This window comes from Callithrix jacchus, chromosome 1 (genome assembly GCF_049354715.1).
Source record: "Callithrix jacchus isolate 240 chromosome 1, calJac240_pri, whole genome shotgun sequence".
Lineage (NCBI taxonomy): Eukaryota > Metazoa > Chordata > Mammalia > Primates > Cebidae > Callithrix > Callithrix jacchus.
The window spans coordinates 214547526-214570044 of record NC_133502.1 but is presented as its reverse complement, the minus strand read 5'-3'; the positions used below and the strand labels follow the sequence as shown (position 1 = coordinate 214570044).

The 22519-nt window shown below is 44.3% G+C and overlaps 1 protein-coding gene across 2 annotated transcripts in view; it reads right to left on the bottom strand.

The window, feature by feature from the left end:
* SMC1B (structural maintenance of chromosomes 1B) overlaps nucleotides 1–22474 on the bottom strand; it is a 90241-nt gene extending 67767 nt beyond the window's left edge. The window contains exons 1-6 of one of the 2 annotated variants that reach the window (XM_017964134.4): nucleotides 22334–22474; nucleotides 16881–17069; nucleotides 14679–14791; nucleotides 14386–14589; nucleotides 3529–3767; nucleotides 386–644 (exon numbers count right to left, since the gene is read on the bottom strand). In XM_017964134.4, coding sequence (XP_017819623.2) covers nucleotides 386–644; nucleotides 3529–3767; nucleotides 14386–14589; nucleotides 14679–14791; nucleotides 16881–17069; nucleotides 22334–22442 — 1113 coding nt within the window. In that variant the 5' untranslated portion in view covers nucleotides 22443–22474. Of the gene's footprint in view, nucleotides 1–385; nucleotides 645–3528; nucleotides 3768–14385; nucleotides 14590–14678; nucleotides 14792–16880; nucleotides 17070–20908; nucleotides 21063–22333 lie in introns of those variants that run through there. The other variant, XM_035273367.3, reaches the window with a different exon arrangement.
* Nucleotides 22475–22519: the final 45 nt, after the last annotated feature.

Here is a 22519-nt window from a genome sequence, read left to right as displayed (position 1 = left end):
GGAGGCTGAGGCAGTAGAATTGCCTGAACCCTGGAGGTGGAGGTTGCGGTGAGCCGAGATTGCGCCATTGCACTCCAGCCTGGGTAACAAGAGCGAAACTCTGTCTCAAAAAAAAAAAAAAAAAAAAAAAAATCCTGCATCATGATCATGATCATGATCATGCCACTGCACTCTAGTCTGAGTGACAGAGTGAGACCCTATCACTACAAAATTAAAATTAAAAATAAATAGATTCTGTATGCAGGCTGAAAATTTAAATCCCCATAATTTACATTCTGAGGATAATCTCTTAAAATATCAGAGAGGTCATCTTTTAAATTTTTTTCTAATTCAAACAAACAATAGAAACGTTAGATTCCCCCTAAGTTGACTTTTTTTTTTTCACCTGACTGGCTTCCAGTTCAATGTCTCGTCCTTTATGTAAAATTTCTTCCTCAATCTGCTTTTCAAAACTTCTCCATGCACCATCTAAATCAACCAGCTCTGTCTCCAGGGCTTTTATATCATCTTCCTGTTTAGAACATTGTTTTTCACTGTCCTTTATGGACTTCTTAGCCTCGTCTAATTTCTTGAGGTGGTGAGAAGTGTTTTCTTTGGCTTTAATGTACTGAGGCCTCTTCTGATTTAAAAGGGTTTCAAGTGACCTGAAAAGGAAAAAAGTTTGCTTTAAAAAATTTCATTTCTTTAACATAAAAAGGGAAGAAGTTCTTTGAGAGTCCGAGGCGGGTGGATCACGAGGTCAAGATATCGAGACCATCCTGGTCAACATGGTGAAACCCCGTCTCTACTAAAAATACAAAAAATTAGCTGGGCATGGTGGCACGTGCCTGTAATCCCAGCTACTCGGGAGGCTGAGGCAGGAGAATTGCCTGAACCCAGGAGGCAGAGGTTGCAGTGAGCCAAGATTGCGCCATTGCACTCCAGCCTGGGTAACGAGCGAAACTCCCTCTCAAAAAAAAAAAAAAAAAAAATGGGAAGAAGTTGTTTTGATCAAACCACTTTAAAAAAGAAATCCTAAAAGTTAACTTTCAGAGACTATAAGCAGATCAATGGTTGTCAAAGGCTGAGCAAGGTCAGGGGAAGGACTGAATAAAGCATAGGGTCACTTTTGAGAGTGGCACTGTAGTGGTACTGTAGGTGGACACTCGACACTAAAAAATTACCAAAACCTGTATTACTTTACAGCACCAATAATGAACCTTAATGTAAGCAAATTAAAAAAGAATCACTCAGGAGGCTAAGGGATCCTAGATGAAATGTAGAATGCAATAAAGAATGTAACTTTATTACAAAAGAGGTGGAAGGAAAACATGCTGACCAAATTCTAGAAATGAGTGGAGTCTGTAAGACTAAAAACAAAAGAAGAACACGTAAGTGCTATACTCTACAGATGCTTTCCATGGGGGTATGGGTTAGCAATTCTGACATTATTACACAAGATTACTGGAACTGCACAATGAAGCAAATGGATGGCTGGTGGTAGAAGCCAGATTTCCCACTGTTGAAGTGGGAGGTTACAGATACTCAAGAGAAGGCTGGAATGATTCATGTCGTGAGGGCTTAGAATTGGGAGACATCAATATGAACTCATGTTTAGCTTAACATAGATAGTCACATATGGAAATATTTATAGCTATGTGTATAAATAGTATACATACTAAGAAAGCCTAGAAGCAAGGATACTCCAGTAGCAATGAACACATCTACCTCCTAGATGTTCGTTCCTAATACCATTCTCCAATAAAAGGAACCAGGGATCCTTTGAGAAATGACTGATTATAGGCCTGGGCAAGCTGATGCTAGGACTGGCTTACACATAATGACACTAAGAGATACTTCTTTTCTATAAAATAAGGAAGAGCTCAAAAAAAAATCATACTGAGAATATTTCAAAGGGACACAGGAGCCAACTCAAAGAGTTCTCAATGGCCAAAGCAGAAACAACCTAAGCAACAAAATAAATAATGTAATATTGAATTATAACTCCAAATGTAAAATATCCATAAATCTATACTGATGTAAACAAATAACAAATTAATTAATTTTAAAATAAGTAGAGACAAATTTGTGCAGAATTTCAAATCATATAAATACTTTGCCCTCAAGGTAAAACATAATTCTCCCTACTCCTTAAGTGTGGGCTGGGATCAGTGACTTCCTTTCAAAGATTATAGCATGAAAAGGGAGAAAAAATAACCTTACAGTGAAGAAACATGACAAACACTACTTCAGTCGGGTGATCAAGGTCAACATCAACAGCGATGCCAAGTTGATATGACATATGATATAGTACATGCTAAATGTCATGTAACATATATAATACACTGATACTCTGATAGAATATAATGCGAATGATGTTTTAGTTCTATGGTCTTCCTCCCCACAGTCCATATCTTCAGTCTAATTATGAGAAAACCATTAGACAAATCCCAATTGAAAGATGTTCTACAACAAAACTGAGCAATATTCCTCAAAATTGTCAAGTGAACTGACACAGCTAAAAGGAGCCTAGGGAGACATATAACTAAATATGATATGATATTCTGGATCATCAAAAGGACATTAGGTAAAATCTGAGAAAATATGAATAAAAGTACAAAGTTTAGTTAATGTATCAATATTGGTTTGTTAATCCTGACAATATATCATAAGATGTTAGTAACAGGAGAAACTGAGTGTGGGTAATGTGAGACTAATACAGGAGCTAAAAAGAAATTATTTAAGCAGACAGTGAAGGTTAAGAGAATCCTCAGCAGAGCTTCCTTTTTAACAAAAAACAGCCCCTAAATAATTTCTTTTCTAACAAAGAGGAGCCTGAAAAATTGGGCTACAAACATACATAAGCAAGCTGGAAGCTTGCATGAGTGAATACTAGCAGGTGTGCCAATAGAAAAAGGCTACTTGAAAGCCAGGTATCTTCAACATGAAGGCTCCATCTTCCCTTTTCTTTGTCACCAAGTGTGCAGTAGAAAAGCTGGCAACATGGCACTAGCCAGGCAGAGAATCTGCGTAAAAGATTAGGATGCGGTGGCCAGCTTCTTCATGCACTATGCAAATGGCACACCTAGTCCTAACAAGTTCTTCGAGTGCTCCTCGAAGGTCAACATCAACCTTGGATGACATAATGGGTGTGACCAATCCTTCATGCCCTTAATCAGACACTGCCTCCTCAAGCTCATCTATAAAACCTCCTACACTGCCGGAAGACCTGCTGGGGAGCCCCTCTCTCTGCATGATAGAAAGCTTTTCTCTTTCTTTCACCTATTAAACCTCCACTCTTAATCTCACTCCTTGTGTGTCTGCGTCCTTGACTTTCTTGGTGTGAAGCAGTGAACCTCGGGTATTACCCCAGACAAACAACATCACTTGAGGACCATTTTATACTATCATTATAATTTTTCTGTATATCTAAAATTGTTCCTAAGTAAAAAGTTTATTTTTAAAAATCAACTTTCAAAGTGTCACATATTATTTCCTCTATCAATCTACATATAACCCAACTGTTAATATCTATTTTTTAAAACTCACTTTAATTCTTTTTCTGTTTGTTGTTGTTGTCTAGTTAGCATTCCATGTTCCTTTTTCCTAGCTTTAAGTGTGTTTTCATGATGAGACAAAGACTCTCTTGTGACATTCAAATCCCTATTCATGTGCTCTAACTTGGTGTTCAGAAAATGAATCTTTTTCTCATTATGGTATAGTTGAAAAAGCTGCAGCTGTATCTTTTTCATTTTCAGTTCTTCGAGGAGACTCTGGTAACGTTCTGCCTATAAAAGAGTACAATTCAACAGCAGTTAAAACGGAGTACATTTAAGCTGGCCTTTCATAAACTCAACTACTGTGTCAACAAATTAACTAATGAATTTTTATTTGTCATTAGGACACAATATCCTTGCCAAAAGTAGCATAATTTGGCAAGGGTTTCTGAATATAGTTTTTAAATAAGTCAGTAACCAGTAAATAATTTTGTGTTCTTGTGCTCAATGGTACAATGGTAAGAACCAGGAAGGGGCATGCATTAACCTGGGTCCTAATCCCATTTGTCTGGACCGGTGAGTTTAACAACTCAGTATTTCTGGCATCAGCTTCCTCCTCTGTAAACTGCAAAGAGTGTGATATGACTTACGAGGTGCTGGCAACTTTAAATTCAATGTCTCCAGGAAAAATTCCTACTACAGGATGTAGTTTTTCTACCAATAAAATAGGACTCTTACAGTGCTAAATTATATGTGAAAAAGAATAATTTTTTTTTTTTGAGACAGAGTCTCGCTCTGTCGCCAAGCGCCAGGCTGGAGTGCAGTGGCGCGATACCGGCTCACTGCAACCTCTGCCTCGGCCTTCCAAGTAGCTGGGATTACAAGTGTGAGTCACCACACCTGGCTAATTTTTGTATTTTTAGTAGAGACAGGGTTTCACCTTACTGGTCAGGCTGGTCTCAAACTCCCGACCTCAGGAGATCCGCCTGCCTCGGACTGCCAAAGTGCTCGGATTACAGTCATGAGCCACTGCACCTGGCTCAAAAGAATAATTTCTTTAACACTTGTGCTATTAAAGAAATAAAGGAACAGGCTACCCCAAGAGGAGCTCCTAATCAAAACTGGAAGTATTCCAAGTAACAGGCTATCTGCTAGGATGTTGTAAAAATCATTAGGAAGGGCCGGGCGTGGTGGCTCACGCCTGTAATCCAAGCACTTTGGAGGCCAAGACAGGTGGATCACCTGAGGTCACGAGTTCAAGACCAGCCTGACCAACATGGTAAAACCCGGACTTTTTTAAAAATAAAAAATTTAAAAAAAATCATTAGGAAGTTGTATTGTTCTAACTGTCCTTAAAATGTTTAAATTCTGCAATTGAGTATACTGTGATTATTACAGTCTGACTTCCACTGCTGCCACTCCTTTTCACTAACAAAACCAAGGACATGTATACACATTCAAAAAATATGAAGACACAAGAGAAAAGTTACTAATAAGAAACACAGCCACTTTTAGTTTACTTCTTCAAATATGTATTGAGTGTCTATTAGGTGCCAGGCCCAGATGCATGCATTGGGAATGTAGCAGAAAATAGGACAGACTATCCTTGATTTTGTTTGTTCAAAACAGGGTCTTGCTCTCTTTCCCAGGCTGGAGTGCAATGGCACAATCACAGCTCACTGTAGCCTCAACCTCCTGGGCCCAACAGATCCTTCTGCATCAGCCTCCTGAGTGGCTGGAAACAAAGGCACGTGTCACCAAACCTGGCAAATTTGTTTTTTATTTTTGTAGCGATGAGGTCTCACTATGTTGCCCAGGCTAGTCTTCAACTCCTGAGCTCAAGGGATGCTCCCACCTTGGTCTCCCCAAGTACTGGGATTAAAGATGTGAGCCACCACACCCAGCCCAACCCTGCTCTTATGAAGTTTACATTCCAGTTATTTTAATAGGGAGAAGGCAGGAAGAAAAGTCAGAGAATAAACGCAAAAACTAAGGATTAAACCCTGATCTTTCTTCTTCTCTTGCCCAAATTTCTGTCTAAGGAGGCTGGGGAGTCTGCTCTACAGTCTCATAAGAGGGTTTTTTTTTTTTTTTTTTTTGAGACAGTCTCACTCTGTCACTCAGGCTAAAGTTCAGTGGTGCGATCTCAGCTCACTGCAATCTCTGCCTCTTGGGTTTAAGTTATTTTCCTGCATCAGCCTCCCAGGTAGCTGGGAGTATAGGCATACGCTACCACGACCCGCTAATTTTTGTATTTTCTGTAGAGACAAAGTTTCTCCATGTTGGCCAGCCTGGTCTCGAACTCCTGACCTCAAGTGATCTGCCTGCCTCGCCTCCCAAAGTGCTGGGATTATAGGCATGAGTCACAATGCCTAGCCAGAAGGGTTTTAATCAACCCCATGTAATATGGCTTACTTTTCAACCTGATGCTGGCATAGTATCACCTGACAGATAAGGAAGGAAATTAAAATATTTTAACTGCAAATATGTTTCTGTGCCGTATCTTGAAATAGCCCTGCAAAGTTCTCTCTTGTGGGGAAAAATCTTCATTCTGTAGAGAATCCCCTTTCCCTTTTCCAGGCCTTTTTTCCTGATCCAGTAGACAATCAACTAGGAGTCTGATACCTTTTTAAGTCTGATAAGAAACATTTAAAATCTGTTCTGTCTGAAGCCTGCTACCTGGAAGCTTCATCTGCCTAACAAGAATGTTGGTCTCTACGATGTTCTTATCTTACGTTCTTATGTATCTTTTCTCCCTTATCTTAATCCAGACATTTTCTTTCTATTGATTCCAAGCCTTTAGATAAAACTCTTTAAACCAATTGCCAATCAGAAAATCTTTGAATCCACCTATAACCTGGAAGCCCCAGATCCCCTCCTTTCCAGAATGAACCATGTGCATCTTACAAGGATTGACTGATGTCTTATGTCCCTCTAAAATGTATAAAAGCTAGTTGTGGCCTGATCACCTTGGGCACATGTTCTCAGGGTCTTCTTAGGGCTGTGTCACAGGCCATGGTCACTCATATTTGGCTCAGAATAAATCTCTTCAAACATTTTACAGAGTTTGACTCTTCATTGACAGACAAGCAAACAAATAATAAACAAGATAATTTTATACAGCATTAAATGCTACAAAATAAACAAAATAGAGTAATGTGCTAGTACAAGGGAAGAGGTGCTAATTTAGAATGGAGGTGTGGACAGCAAATGCCCACCTGAGAAAATGACTTTTTTAATAAAATTACTTTTTTAATAAAAACATGAATAAGAGTACCAGGTATGCAAAATCAGGCATACAGCTTTCTAGCCAGAGGAAATAGCAAAAGCCCCAGAATAGAAAGGAGTTTGGTGTGTTCAACACATAATAAAGGTTAATGTGGTAGCAAAGTTTAGGAAGTTAAGGCTCAAAAAGTAAACAGGGACAAGATCAGTATGCTTTATAAAAGACAAGATTCTCGGCCGGGTGCCACCCCTATAATCCCAGTACTTTGGGAGGCTAAGGTGGGTGAATCATGAGGTCAAAAGATCGAGACCGTCCCGGTCAACAAGGTAAAACCACGTCTCTACTAAAAAAATACAAAAAATTAGCTGTGCATGGTGGTGCAGGCCTGTAGTCCCAGCTGCTCGGAAGGCTGAGGCAGGAGAATTGCTTGAACCCAGGAGGCGGAGATTGCAGTGAGCCGAGATCGCACCATTGCACTCCAGCCTGGGTAATAAGAGCGAAACTCCGTCTCAAAAAAAAAAAAAAAAAAGAGACAAGATTCTCAGTGCAGCGAGAAACACTGCACTGCAAGGTTTTATGCATGGAAAATACAGGATCTGATTTGCATTTCAAAAATATCACTCTAACTACTGTTAGGGACAAGTTGCCTCAGAAAACCGCCTCAGTGCAAGCTGACCCCCGCCCCATTCTGATTGCTCTGCAGCTGTATTCCTCAACTCCTATCTAGGTGCTACAATTAAGCAAAGTCTGATCACAGCGATCTGGGCAGTTCCAGGGAGGACAGGGAAAACAAATGTTTGTAATTCTTGTTTTACACAGACCTGTAAAATCTGTAATTTTAAAACTGCCACCACAAAAGTCACAGATGATGTAAGTCTGTCACAAGTTAACAAACTATCTCTGTGCCTGTTACAAGCTGACAGATTATCTCAGTCTTAAAACTCTCTTATGCCCCTCTCACCCCACATAAACCCCTGGTTTTGTAAGCTCAGGGCTGCCTCCTCTGATTATTACAGGGCAGCCAATAACACTTGCTTGCTGACTTTGGGTCTACTCTTCTTTCTCTTGGCCATTTTGGTGCTGTAATCTGGGATGGGGTAGGCTGCGGCCGGGCGCCCTTAGAGGGCTCTCTCTCTCTCCCCTTCTATCCCTCTCTCCCCTTCTATCCCTCCCTCCCTTTTCTATCACTTCTCTCCCAGCCACCCTCCCCTTCTCAAGCCTGCCAAAGACCTGAAGAATCTCCAGACTCTCCCATTGATGACTACCTCATCCACCATCAAAGCCTCTGCCAGAGTAAGAGACTCTTGCCATTTACCCAGAACCCCTGACTGTCTCCGCCTTCCCGAAAGACCCAGTGTTGGGACAAGGGCTTCCTCCAGCCTCCAGGCCTTCAGTTCCTCCACTTCAGGGACGCCTGACTCAGCAGCTACCTCCTCTATTCTGGACAAGGCCCACAGGAGCTGCTGCTGTCCCCTGCCCCGCCCCTGTAAATTTTTAAAACCTTAAAGAAATTTCCCAAAAAGCAGATGAAAATCCTGTCCAATTCCTTTCCCACCTTACAGAGGCTCTCCAAAAATATACCCGAGTCAACCCTGCCTCCCAAGAAGGAACCATTGTTCTTCATACCCATTTTATCTCTCAATCTGCCTCTGACATCCGACACAAACTTAAAAAGGCTGAAGATGGCCCACAAAACCCACAATAAGACCTCCTTAACGTGACCTTCAAAGTCTTCAATAATAGGGATATGCAAAGTAAATTAGATACAGCCCAAAGAGGTCGTGCTATATACCAGCTTCTAGCTGCAGCTATCCATCAGCCTAACCATAGTACCCAAGGGCAAAAAAGACCCAATAGCAGTGGCCCTCCCAAGCCTTGTATTAAGTGCAGCACAGAAGACCACTGGGTGCAGGCATGTCTTGACCCATGAGTGCCGAAAAGCCCTTGTCCAGTCTGCCAGCAGAGAGGCCACTGGAAGTCTGACTCCTCTCAACACACAGACGGAAAAGCCTGCACCTCAGAAACACCACCCATTCATCAAGACAAAAAATGAAGAATCCCTTGTACTCCCGTAGCTCCATGGCCTAGCTGTTGAAGACATGAGGCCCAGGCCCCCCCAACCCCATCTGTCATCACTGCAACAGAAGCCAGCATAACTCTACTAGTAGCAGGAAAGCCGATTTCTTTTTTAATCAATATCATGGCCACTTACTCAGCTATGCCTGAATTCTCAGGATCCCTCTCAGTTCTCAGTTGTGGGGGCTGACGGACTCATCTTGCGCCCACGTGCCACCTGACCTCTTACTTGTTCCCTATTTCTGTTTTCTCACACTTTCCTTATCATGCCTCAATGCCCTACCCCCATCCTAGGCAGAGACCTTCTAACCAAATTCAAAGCTTCAATCACCTTTTTCTGTTCCCCACAACCAGATTCACTCCTACTCCACTCTGCCACCATGCCACCCCTCGACCCCTCCCCCCAACATACACTTCCTGCTTCTCTTGTTAATCCAATAGTGTGGGATACCACTACCCCTTCTCTAGCAGCTCACCATGATCCCATCAAAATCCAGCTAAAAGATCCCTCCAAATTTCCCAATGTCTCTCAGTATCCCATTTTATTTAAGGCACCTAAAAGGCTTACAACCCATTGTAAACAGACTCCACTTGCAAGGCCACCTTAGGCCAACTCATTCTCCATACAATATCCCTATATGCCCTGTCACAAAGACTGGATGGCTCATAGCAGCTTGTCCAAGATCTCAGGGCTATCAATCAGGCAGTTCTTCCCATCTAGCCAGTAGTTCCCAACCCCTTTATGCTCCTTTCCCTCGTTCCTCCAGAGACAACCTATTATAATGTAACAGACCTAAAAGATGCCTTTTTTACCGTTCCTCTTCACCCTGATTCCCAGTATCTCCTTGCTTTTGCGTAGACTGACCTTGGAAGCCTCCAGTCATGACAATCACTTAGACAGTCATCCCTCGAGGCTTTAGAGACAGCCTCCATTTCTTTGGACAAGCTCTAGCTCAAGACCTACCTCACCTCCCTAGACCTCTCCCTTAGCCGGCTCCTCCAGTACGTGAACAACCTCCTTCCTCCTCTGTAGCCCCTCCCTAGAGGACTCTCAGATTCACACGATTACCCATCTAAACTTCCTTGCTAGTAAGTGATACAGGCTTTCCCCCTCCAAAGCACAACTCTCCAGTCCAACAGTGATGTACTTAGGAGCCCAGCTCTCCCCCAGGGCCTGAGCCATAACCCCATCACGGGCAACACTGATAGACAGCCTGCCCCCATCCACCTCTAAAGGTGAAATCCTTTCTTTCCTAGGACTAGCAAGCTTCTTCAGAATATGAATTCCCATTGTTGCCCTCCTAGCCTGGCCCCTCTATGAAGTAGCTAAAGGCCCTCCAAATAAGCCCCTGAATCCTTCACACAACATAATCCCCAGCTTCCACAAACTTAAAGCTGCCCTCATAACCATTCCTGTTCCATCTTTGCCTGACCTCTCTCAGCCCTTCATTCTCTACACAACTGAAAACAATGGAATAGTCCTTGGTGTCCATGGCCAACAAAAAGGAAGTCCTCCTACCTTCATTCCTACAGCTTATCTATCTAAACAATTAGACAACACTGCCCAAAGGTGGCCAACCAGCCTCAGAGCCCTAGCAGCAGCCACCACCCTAGCCTTAAAAAGCAAAACCCTAACATTCAGTCAAAACACTACAGTCCACATAATCTACAAAATCTCCTCTGTTTGCCAAGCACTAAGCACACTTTCTCCTTCTCATATCCAACTGCTCCATGCTCTCTTACATTTTTTTAGTTTTGCTCTCAGTTGTGGCATATACCTTTGCAAATGCTCTTTCTTAAAAACCCTGAGTTCCCCCTCTCCAAAACTGCTCTCCTCAATCCTGCAACTCTACTTCCAGTACCTTCCTCCTCTCCCACCCACTACTGCACTGAAATCCTTGATCACCTACAGCCTCTTTCCATAATATCTCCCCTAAACCTCTCTCCAATTCTGACAACCAGTTATTTATAGACGGCGCCTCTTGCAAGTCAGTCAACTTCCACAAAATCGCTGGGTATGCAGTCTTCTCCCTTAACTAAGTAATTAAACTAAACCCCTACCCCCAGGGACCTCCTCCCAAAAGGCAAAACACAGCTCTCACCAGGGCCCTAATCCTCTCCAAAGGCAAACAAGTCAACATTTTTACCAACTCCAAATATGCCTATCTCATTCTCCATTCTCACACCACCATCTGGCAAGAGAGAGGATTTCTTCCTGCCAAAGGAACCCCCATCACTAATGGCTAAATAAAAAACCCCTGTATTTATCAACTCCTCCCAGCTGCACACCTCCTGGCAAAAGCAGGAGTTATACACTATTGAGGACACCAAACAGGGTCAGATGAAATCTCAAGAGGAAACAGAAAGGCCGACAAGACAGCAAAAGAAGCCTCCCTCTTCTGCCTCTGCCCCTCTCCTCATTACCCCTGCAATCCAACCCCAACATCCCCCACTGAAAAGGCGTCACTGCTACAAGAGGCCACCTCCCCAAACAAGCCCTCTCAACTCCTTCCCCCAAATACAGGCTCCGATTCTTCCTCAAGCTCCTAACCCTTTTAATAGTCAGCCCCACTGCCTCTGCTCCTTCAAAGTTTCTTCTCACTTCTGCAAGGCTCAAACAATCTCTCAATTTCACTCACTCCTTGTTACTACGCTCCAGCTCTACACTTGCTTCCCGTTCCTGGACCTGTTTTCCCCTTTCCTCTGCTGCCTGCTCAGCTATCCCAGTTCCTCAGCCCTGGGACCATATTCCCATTCGCTTTTCATACCCCTTCCAAAAAGGCTCTGCCTTTGTACACAGAGGCCTCACCCTCAGTGGGAACTATCCCACTACCCTCGCAACAGAGCTACCAAGCTTCTCTCCACATACACTGCCAATTACAACCGCAGAAAACTCCCCCACCCAGCCATCCATAGTCCCATTCTTATGTGTCACCTCTTCCAGTGAACACATACACATAGGCACTATCCTTCCCTTTGCTTGTGGCTCAACTCAAACCATCTCTCATCCCTCTTCCCAAACCTCACCCCGAGTAGATCATTCAGTTTCCCCTCGGCTTCCGCACTACCTCCCCTCCTGCCTCTCAAACACAGAAACCCCTACCCCCAGACAGGAGTTCTCAAAGGAGGATCTCTCTCCTCCTCACTCTGGGTTGCTGAAGCTGAACGAGTTCCTCCAAAAGGAACCTACACACGCCAACACCTATTCTCAATACACTTGTCTGCATTAACGAGGCATCTTCTTCCCCTGCGGACCCACAACCCACTTCTCTCCCTGCCAACTGGACCGTAGTCTACCTTACCCCCAACATTAACCTTGTCTCTCCAAACCAAGAATTACTCCCTCTCATTACTCCCTGCTACATTACATGCCTGCTCAGAAAGAGCAATACAGTTCATTCCCTTATTAGTAGCCCTTGAAGTCACAACTAGTGTCGAGTTAAAAGCAGGAAGCCTACGAACCTCGGTCACTCTCCCAAGACTTCCAATTGTCACTAGAAGAAATAGCAGACTCTATTATTCACCTCCGAAACCAACTAGACTCTAGCGGCAGTCACCCTACAAAATAGCAAAGGTGTAAATCTCACTGCTGAAAAAGGAGGTCTGTGCGTCTTTTTAGATGAACAATGCGTTTCTACCTCAATGAATCTGGGTTAGTACAAGAGGCTGTCAAAAAACTCAAAGACCAAGCACAAAAACTTAGACAGTCAGTTCACCTGGACCCAGCAGTTCCGTAACTCCTGGGCACCCCGGCTACTGCCCCTCTTAGGTCCTGCCATAACCGTTTTTCTCCCAGCATTTGGCCCGTCTCTTAACGACTCCTCGCCCAGTTTTTACAGGACTGTATTAAAGCTCTCACCCACGGAACAATACAAGACATAATGCCGCTCCAAGAATACTGACAGCTCCAGGAACGACGATCCCTACTATCTAGCTCCCCACCCAAATATCACCCCTATCCACCAATAAGCAGCCAGATAACAACAGTACCCCTCTTCTATTATCTGTTGAAAGGCTGGAATGTTAGGGACAAGCTGCCTCAGAAAACCCGCTCTGCTCCGTGCAAGCTGACCCCCGCCCCCACTCTGATTGCTCTGCAGCTGCATTCCTCAAATCCTATCTAGGTGCTACAATTAAGCAAAGCCTGATTAGGTGATCTGGATACCTCCCGTGAGGACAGGGAAAACAAATGTTTGTTATCCATACTTGTAAATTCCTGTTTTACGGATACTGTAAAATCTGGTTTTTTAAAACTGCCACCACAAAAGTCACAGGATGATGTATTGTTAAGTCTGTCCCAAGTTAACAAACTACCTCTGTTCCTGTTACAAGCTGATATATTATCTCAGTCCTGAAACTCCCTTATGCCCCTCACACTCCATATAAATCCCTCCTTTCCTGACATCAGAGCTGCCTCCTCTGGTTGTTATGAGGCAGCATGGCAAGTTAATAAAACTTGCTTGCCCGACTTTGGGTCTACTCTTTTTTTTTGAGACGGAGTTTCGCTCTTGTTAGCCAGGCTGGAGTGCAATGGCGCGATCTCGGCTCACCACAACCTCCTCCTCCTGGGTTCAAGCAATTCTCCTGCCTCAGCCTCCTGAGTAGCTGGGATTACAGGCACGCACCACCACGCCCAGCTAATTTTTTGTATTTTTAGTAGAGATGGGGTTTCACCATGTTGACCAGGATGGTCTCGATCTCTTGACCTCGTGATCCACCCCCATCGACCTCCCAAAGTGCTGGGATTACAGGCGTGAGCCACCGTGCCTGGCGTGGGTCTACTCTTCTTTTTCTCGGCTAACCTTACAACTACAACGAAAGTCAAGGTACTATACCAGGCACTGCGAAGAGGATCAAGAAATATCCCAGAGGTACATTTGCATGTAATGTGGTCATGGTCTCCTAGGAGGTTCTCAAGACCCTTTTAGAGAGTCCTGAAAGCAAAACTATTTTTACAATAATACTAAGACTTATTTGTCTATTTCAGTGTGTTGACACTTGCACTGACAGTATGGATAAAATTGCTAGGCCTTAGCATAACTAAGATTTAACACAAAAGTGTTTATGAGAATCCAGCTGTCTTTTATTAAGCTAGACATTAAGGAAATTATAAAAGTGGTAAACAATGTCTCTCTTCTAACTGGTTTTGGAAAATATAGCTATATTTTATAAAATTGCTATTTATGTTAACATGTAATGAATTTATTAGTATTTGTACAGGGATCATTACAATATTTTTAAATTTTCCAGTGTTAATTTCAAATACAATAAATATTAATAGATAACCCATATGAACAAATCTCTTGGGGGTCCTCAATAATTTTTAAGAGCATAAAGGGATTAATATCCAAAATTTGAGAGCCTTTGCCACATAAGACAGAAACCATCAAGCGTGTTTTTAGTTGGGAAAATCAGACATTTTTCTAGTTCAGGCTGTCATGCCTATTTGGAAGGAAAATCTGAAACAGTGGGAGCAAACAGTTTATGTTAATGAATACTGTGCTTTAATTGTCTTATACTATTAATCTTCTTGGTAACCACCTAGTGATTCTAACAGAGAAAGTTTTGTATCCAACACTGAATGGTTATATCTGCATCACATCTTACCTCTTCCTTCTCTAATTTTGCATGTTTGCGCTCTGCTGCTACATTTTTTTTCTTATTAAAATTAAACTGTGCATCCTCGTCGGCTTTTTGTAACTTTCTTTTCTTTTCTTCATATTCTCCTATAAGCTCTCCTGAAGTGCTGATTTCCTCAAAAAATTGGGTCCTTTCTTTGGGTTTTTTCAATGAAATCGACTCTACAGTTCCCTTTTAAAAACAGCAAAGCACATCAACATGTAAAATACAGTGATGTATTTTCAAAACTCTGAATCAAATAAACTACTACAGCTACTTACCTGAAAAACTAAACAATTTTGTGCTCTGACTACTATGCCTATCTTTTCCAACTCTGAAATGTAAACAGAACGACTCACAAGATTATCATCAAAGTGAAATTCTGAGCATCCCCCTAAAATGAAAGAATAAAGCCTGTTAAAAATATATCAGATATATCTCAAAATCCATTGAAAGTTTAATAAATTACTTTTCTTATTGGGATGGCCAGTTATGTAATAATATACATGGTAATAAATGCATTTAATGCCTCAACAAATATTGAGTGTCTATCATACATCACGGTCTGTTTTACAGTGGCAAACAAAAGAGATGAAAGTCTCTGATCTCAAGGAGCATATATCCTAGTCAGGATGTAAAAGGAAAATAAATCTCAGAACCCCTAACTCACTAAGTCAAAGGGAAAGGTCAAGATGGGAACTAGGGCATGCAAACTTGCCTCCTATTGTGTTCCTAAATAATATGGCTGTGAAGATTTAAAAAAAAAAAAAAACTGCATGCCTCCCTCACAATTTATCCAAAGGGAAATTCCTTGTGGGCCCGGAGATCGTTACCCTAAAACAGTTCTGCTGAATTTCGACCTGACAATATAAATTGATAGCTTACCTTCACATGTACAGGACAAAGGACAGAACTCAAAGTCATCCCTCTGCTCATTCTCCTCTACCCTATGTTTATCTTTTTTTTTTTCTGAGACAGTCTTGCTCTGTTGTCCAGGTTGGAGTACAGTGGTGCAATCTTTGCTCCCTATAGCATAGACTTCCTGGACTCAAGTGATCCTCCCACCTCAGCCTCCTAAGTACGGGGACTACAGGCTCATGCCACCACACACATCTAATTTTTTGTAGAGACAGGGTCTCACCACGCTGCCCTGGCTGGTCTCAATCCTCCTGCTGTGGCCTCCCAAAGTGCTGGGATTACAGGCATGAGTCACCATGCCCAGCCTGTATGATTTATTTATTTTTTTTTTTTGAGACAGAGTCTCACACTGTCATCCAGGCTCGAGTGTAGTGACACAATCTCCACTCACTGCAACCTCCGCCTCCTGGGTTCAAAGAATTCTCCTGCCTCAGCCTCCCGAGTAGCTGGGATTACAGGCGCCCACCACCATGCCCAACTAATTCTTTGTATTTTTAGTAGAGACAGAGTTTCACTATGCCTATCTTTTCCAACTATGCCTATCTTTGTCACTATGTTGGCAAAGCTGGTCTTGAACTCCTGACCTCATGATCCACCTGCCTCAGCTTCCCAAAGTGCTAAGATTACAAGCGTGAGCACGCACCCGGCCCCAGCATATATTATCTATATAAAAATGCAGATTCATTGAGCTAGCCTAATGCATCAGTGTCTATTCCTCTACCCTCGGCGCATGTGAGTAACTGATCAAAGAATGCAACTGGTATCTTATCTATCCACATCCTTTAAAAAAAGTTTCTTCCTCTTTCCCCAGTACTCGCCCTTTTCCTGTAAATACATATATATATGCCACAAATTCAAACATTTCACTCAAGTTGCTTTTTGGTCGTAGAAAAAACTGTGTAAAGCCAAAAATATGCATACGATTTGTTCATCACGAGGAAAAACTGATAAAGAACCTCAAGAATAAATTTTATAGGCCGGGCGCGGTGGCTCACGCCTATAATCCCAGCACTTTGGGAGGCCAAGGCAGGTGGATCACAAGGTCAAGAGATCGAGACCATCCTGGTCAATGAGGTGAAACCCCGTCTTTACTAAAAATACAAAAATTAGCAGGGCATGGTGGTGCGTGCCTGTAATCCCAGCTATTCAGGAGGCTGAGGCAGGAGAAGCCTGAACCCAGGAGGCGGAGGTTGCGGTGAGTCGAGATCGCGCCATTGCACTCCAGTCTGGGTGACAACAGCAAAACTCCATCTCAAAAAAATAAATAAATAAATAAATTTTATAATTTCTCTGTTTTCAAGGTACTCCCTCCTTCATCTCAACTAAATATCCAGATTTTAAAATGTTATTTGACAGTAGAGTATTTGAACAATTATGTCTATTAAGGAAAAGCAGACATAATTGGAGTAACTTGCTTCTGAGATTTGCTATGCAAGAGAAAAAAAGATTTCTAGCTCATTATGCCAGTAGAATAATAAATCATATCCTTCAAAGAAAGAAAAAATGAGCAATCTTACTTGACTCTTGAAAGATAACATGAAAAAATAATTTATTAAAAAAAATACCTCGGATAATCCTTGCAAATGTTTTCTCTTTGCCACTTTCCTCCACATAGATAATTTTTACACTTGCAGAAGAAGAAACAGGTTTTCCAATATGTGCTCCATGAATGAGTTCTTGAATACTTTTCACTCTTAAATTAGCTGCTTTCTCTCCCATTACAAAACTAAGTGCATCCATTACATTAGATTTTCCTGGGGGAAGAGAGATAAAACATTATTCATTCTTAATGATAAAAAGCCCTGCCCAGAGCTGATGAAATCAGGCAACCAACTGAAGTGAAATATAGCCAATACACATGTCCTTTCTTACCAATGTTCAAAATGCATGACTGAAAAATTTGATGTAGATAATTTGTTTCTTCTGTGCATCTATTGTAGACAATTAAGAGGTCTAAATTTCAGGACTGAAATACAGAAATCTAAATCCCAGCTCTCTTCCATTATTAGGTATCACGGCATGGCAAATCATTTAACTTCACCAAGTTTCAGTTATCCTCATTTTGTAAATACAGAAACTATCACCTAAAGCATTGGTGCAACACGAAATCCTCATATACTTTAAAAAAGAGAGGCTAAGACTGGGCATGGTGGCTCACGCTTGGAATTCTAGCATTTTGGGAGGCTGAGGTTAAGAGTTTGAGACCAGCTTGGCCAAAATGGCAAAATCCCATCTCTACTAAAAATATAAAAATTAGCTGGGCGTGGTGGTGTATGCCTGTAATCCCAACTACTAGGGAGGCTGAGGCAAGAGAACCACTTAAACCTAGGATGCAGAGGTTGCAGTGAGTAGAGATTGCACCACTGCACTCTAGCCTGGGTGACAGAGAGAGACTCCAACTCCAACTCCAAAAAAAAGAGAGGCCAACTAAATCTAGGATCTTTTCAAGGGCTAGATTAAAACTGTTATGATTGGTATGAGAGTGGTGCTACAGAAAATTCATAAAATTTATATAGCAGGCCTGATACTGTTATCTTTTCAAAGTCCCACTTACAAGGTAGGCTGGCTCACAGGGATTTGAATTTGGATGTTGGGAGGGGTCCTAACATTCCCTATTAAGAGTGGCTCACTGTGCCTAAACTATCTGTGCAAACAATATGATTTAAGCTGAACATACGCTTTCTTCCTAGAACTCTGAAATATTAATTTATAATTTCTTTTAAAGAAGGTCTGGCCTGAGAAGATTCTGGAATTTGGGTACATGATAGGCAAACGGTGCCTATGTGACAATCTCCCAACAAAAAAACACTGCACCCCGAGTCTTTAGTCAGGTTTCTCGGTGGGTAACATTCCACATGTGTGGACTAGTTGCTGGAGGAATGAAGCAATGAGTGACACCAATGGGTAAGGACTTAGAATCTTGCACCTGATTTCCTAAGACCTTGCCCTATATGCCCTTCCCCTTTGCTGAGTGTGCTTTGTATTTCTTCACTGTAATAAATAATACTGAGTCCAACTATATGCAGAGTACTGTGAGCTCTCCCAACAAATTAATGAACCTAAGGGTAGTTGTGTGCCTTCCTAACTTCAATGTTAAATGTGTTACCCAACCATTGGCCCGCGATTTTCTCCAAGACAATTTCCTAGGTGCAATGTCAATGCAGCTCTCACCAAAGCTATTATTTCCCCTTTTCCCATCTCCCCTATATCCACAAAGCAATTTCAATTTTCAGGCCCGGTGCAGCAGCTCACACCTATAATCCCAGCACTTAGGGAGGACCAGTGAGGAGGATCACCTGAGGTCAGGAGTTTGAGACCAGCCTGGCCAACATGGTGAAACCCCATCTCTACTAAAATGCAAAACATTAGCCAGCTGTGGTGGCGCATGCCTGTAGTCCCAGCTACAGGAGGCTAAAGCAGGAGAACTGCTTGAACCCAAGAGGCAGAAGTTGCAGTGAACAAAGCAAAGGAACACTACCAGCCACTAGAAATACGACTTTGTTTTAGAGGTTTAGGATCTTTCTAAAAAGAACTAGAAGTAAATTGCTTTAAATTTACTTAGCTGAGTCTCAATCAACTAACAGGCATGAAACAGCTTTTTTGAGTTAATCGATAATCTGCACATTGAGGGCCATTATAAGACAGTGCCAATAGGACAAGATAAACATTCACCGAATTAAATTATTAAGTAATTCATTACTTACTAAGTAACAGAGCTAAACAGAAATTTATTTTTTATTTTTATTTTTTTCTGGTTTAAGAAAACCGTATGTGTAGCTTGATTATAACAAATTAACTATTCTAGATGATGGTTTAATTTTACAACCACCATTTGATACACATTGTCTATGTATGGTCAAAACCTAAAATAAAAACAATTCAACAGTAGCAATTCTCAACCAGTAACGAATTCCTACTTTACTTCTGTATTGCACATACTTTTAGTGTCTACCTGAAAATAAATTTCACTCTTCTCAATGTAAATATCAGAGGGCCGTACCTGTTGCGCTTGAAGAAAGAATTTACCTTCAACAACAGATTTTCCTTTCTTGACAAACAAGAATGAGGACAGAACAGAAACTTTTAAAATCAGTAAGTCAATCCTTACTAAATCTGCCTAAAATAAATATTTCCCCATCCAAATCCATTCATTCCATTAATATTGTCCCTGCCTAATAAAGGTTATATTCTGTCAGGTGAGTCAAGGCAGCATAACATACCACAAAGTGGCAACAATCGAACGTCAACTGATGGATAAACAAAATGTAGTATATTTATACAGTGGAATATGATCAGCAATAAAGAGGAAATAAGTACTAATACAAGAGGCAACACAGATGAACCTGAAAAAACATCATGCGAAGTCAAAGAAGTCAGACACAAACGCCATATATTGTCTGACTCTATTTATATGAAACGTCCCAAATATGTAAATCCACAGAAGTAGAAAGTGGACGAGCAGTTGCCAGGGGCTAGGCAGAGAGGAGAGAACGGGGAGTGGTTGCCAATGAGTACAAGGTTTCCTTGGGGGCAATGAAAATGTGTTGGAAGTAGATGGTGATGATAGTTACACAACTTTCTGAATATACTAAAAACCATGGAACTGTGCATTTTATTTACTTTTTTATTTAATTTAATTAATTTATTTTGAGACGGAGTTTCGCTCTCGTTACCCAGGCTGGAGTGCAATGGTGCGATCTCGGCTCACCGCAACCTCCGCCTTCTGGGTTCAGGCAATTCTCCTGCCTCAGCCTCCTGAGTAGCTGGGATTACAGGCACGCGTCACCATGCCCAGCTAATTTTTGTATTTTTAGTAGAGACGGGGTTTCACCCTGTTGATCAGGATGGTCTCGATCTCTTGACCTCGTGATCCACCCGCCTCGGCCTCCCAAAGTGCTGGGATTATAGGCATGAGCCACTGCGCCCAGCCCCTATTTATTTTTTTTGAGATGGAGTCTTGCTCTGTCACTCAGGCAGGAGTGCATTGGTGCCATCTCCACTCACTGCAACCTCCACCACCCAGGTTCAAGTGATTCTCTTGCCTCAGCCTCCCAAGTAGCTGGGACTACGGGTGTGTGCCACCATGCCTTGCTAATTTTTGTATTTTTAGTAGAGGCAGCCTTTCACTATGTTGGCCAGGCTTGTCCTGAACTCCTGACCTCAAATGATCTGCCCGCCTCCACCTCCCAAAGTGCTGGGATTACAGGTGTGAGCCACTGTGTCAGGCCTTATTGATTCATTGATTGAGACAGACCCTCGCTCTGTCACCCAGGCTGGAGTGCAGTGGCACGGTCTTGGCTCACTGCAACCTCCCTCTCCTGGGTTCAAGGGATTCTCCTGCCTCAGCCTCCTGAGTAGCTGGGACTACAGGCGCACGCCACCTCACCTGGCTAGTTTTTGTCTTATTAGTAGAGACCACTGCAAATACTCGGAAGGACCTCTCCAGACCTTAGTTTCCCCAACTATACAATGGAGAGAGCAGCCATCTGCCAGGAGCTCAGCAAAAGCTCAGTAAAGTGGATCATCACTACATTCCAGGGTCAAAGCTCCCTTGGATCTAACTGGTGGTTTCTGGCTGCTTGGAACCCATTACCTCCTCGACAGCTCCCTGTCATTTCAACTTCGGATGAGAAAGGGAAAGGGACCAGAGTGACCAGGGCCAAGGGCCAAAGACCTGACGAAGCAGAAGGAATGAGGACAGAGAACAGGGTCCAGGGTAAGACTGGGAAGGACAGGAAGGGCCAGGACCCCCTGGGTGCAGGGCGAGGGTGGGGACCGAGGTGGGGCAGAGAAAGCATCAGGACCCCTGGGTGGAGAAGGAGGGTGGGGAGAGGAGATGGGGTGGAGAGGAAGCGTCAGGACCCCCGGGGAGAGGGGGAAGGGAGGGAGGGAGGAAAGGGGGGGAAGGGAGGGAGGGAGGAAAGGGGGAGGAGGGAGAGGAGGAAGGAGGCAGGGAGGGAGGGAAGGTGGAGGGGGGACCTAGGTGGGGTGGAGAGGAAGCGTCAGGACCCTCGGGGGGAGGAGAGGAAGCGTCAGGACCCCCGGGGGGAGGGGGAGGGGGAGGGGAGGGAGGGAGGAAAGGGGGCGGAGGGAGAGGAGGAAGGAGGCAGGGAGGGAGGGAGGGAGAGGAGGAAGGAGGCAGGGAGGGAGGGAGGGAGGGAGAGGAGGAAGGAGGCAGGGAGGGAGGGAGGGAGGGAGAGGAGGAAGGAGGGAGGGAGGGAGGGAGAGGAGGAAGGAGGGAGGGAGGGAAGGTGGAGGGGGGACCTAGGTGGGGTGGAGAGGAAGCGTCAGGACCCCCGGGGGGAGGAGAGGAAGCGTCAGGACCCCTGGGGTGGGGGGGAGGGGGAGGAGGGTGGGAGGGTGGGGACCCGAGGTGGGGTGGAGAGGAAGCGTCAGGACCCCCGGGGTGGGTGGGGAGGGGGAGAAAGGGTGGGGACCCGAGGTGGGGGGGAGAGGAAGCGTCAGGACCCCCGGGGGGGGGTGGAGAGGAAGCGTCAGGACCCCCGGGGGGGGGTGGAGAAGCGTCAGGACCCCCGGGGTGGGGGGGAGGGGGAGAAAGGGTGGGGACCCGAGGTGGGGGGGAGGGGGAGGTGGGGGGGAGGGGGAGGTGGGGGGGAGGGGGAGGAGGGTGGGGACCCGAGGTGGGGTGGAGAGGAAGCGTCAGGACCCCCGGGAGGAGGGTGGGCGTTGGGAGCCCCTGAGATGAAGGGCGAGGGCCGGGGCTGAGGTGGGGTGGGACCCCCGGGGCCCCCCAGGGTGTCGGACGAGGGTCGGGAGTCCGGAGGCGGAGGTCGGGGTGAGGGTGGGGACGGAGGCGGGGCGGCGGGGAAGGGTCGGGACTCCTGAGGTGGCGGGCGAGGGCCGGGGCTGAGGTGGGTGAAGGGCAGGGAGCGGGCCAGGGCCAGGACGAGATGGGGTCGGGGTCACGGTCCAGGCCGCGCAGCCGCCCACACCCCTCCGGCCACGTTCGGCCTGGACGCCTGAGACGCTCCGGTCGCGCCTCGAGCTGCTCAGTTACCGGAGCCGTTGGGGCCGATAATGCAGGTGAACCTCCGGAAGGGGCCAATGACCTGGCGACCCCGCCACGACTTGAAGTTCTCCACGAACAGCAGCTCCAGGTGGCCCATGACGCCGCCCTCAGCGCCTCAGCCGGGTCCTCACGAGCCCGCGGAAAAAGCGCGGGAAGGGCTTCTCAAAGTCTCGC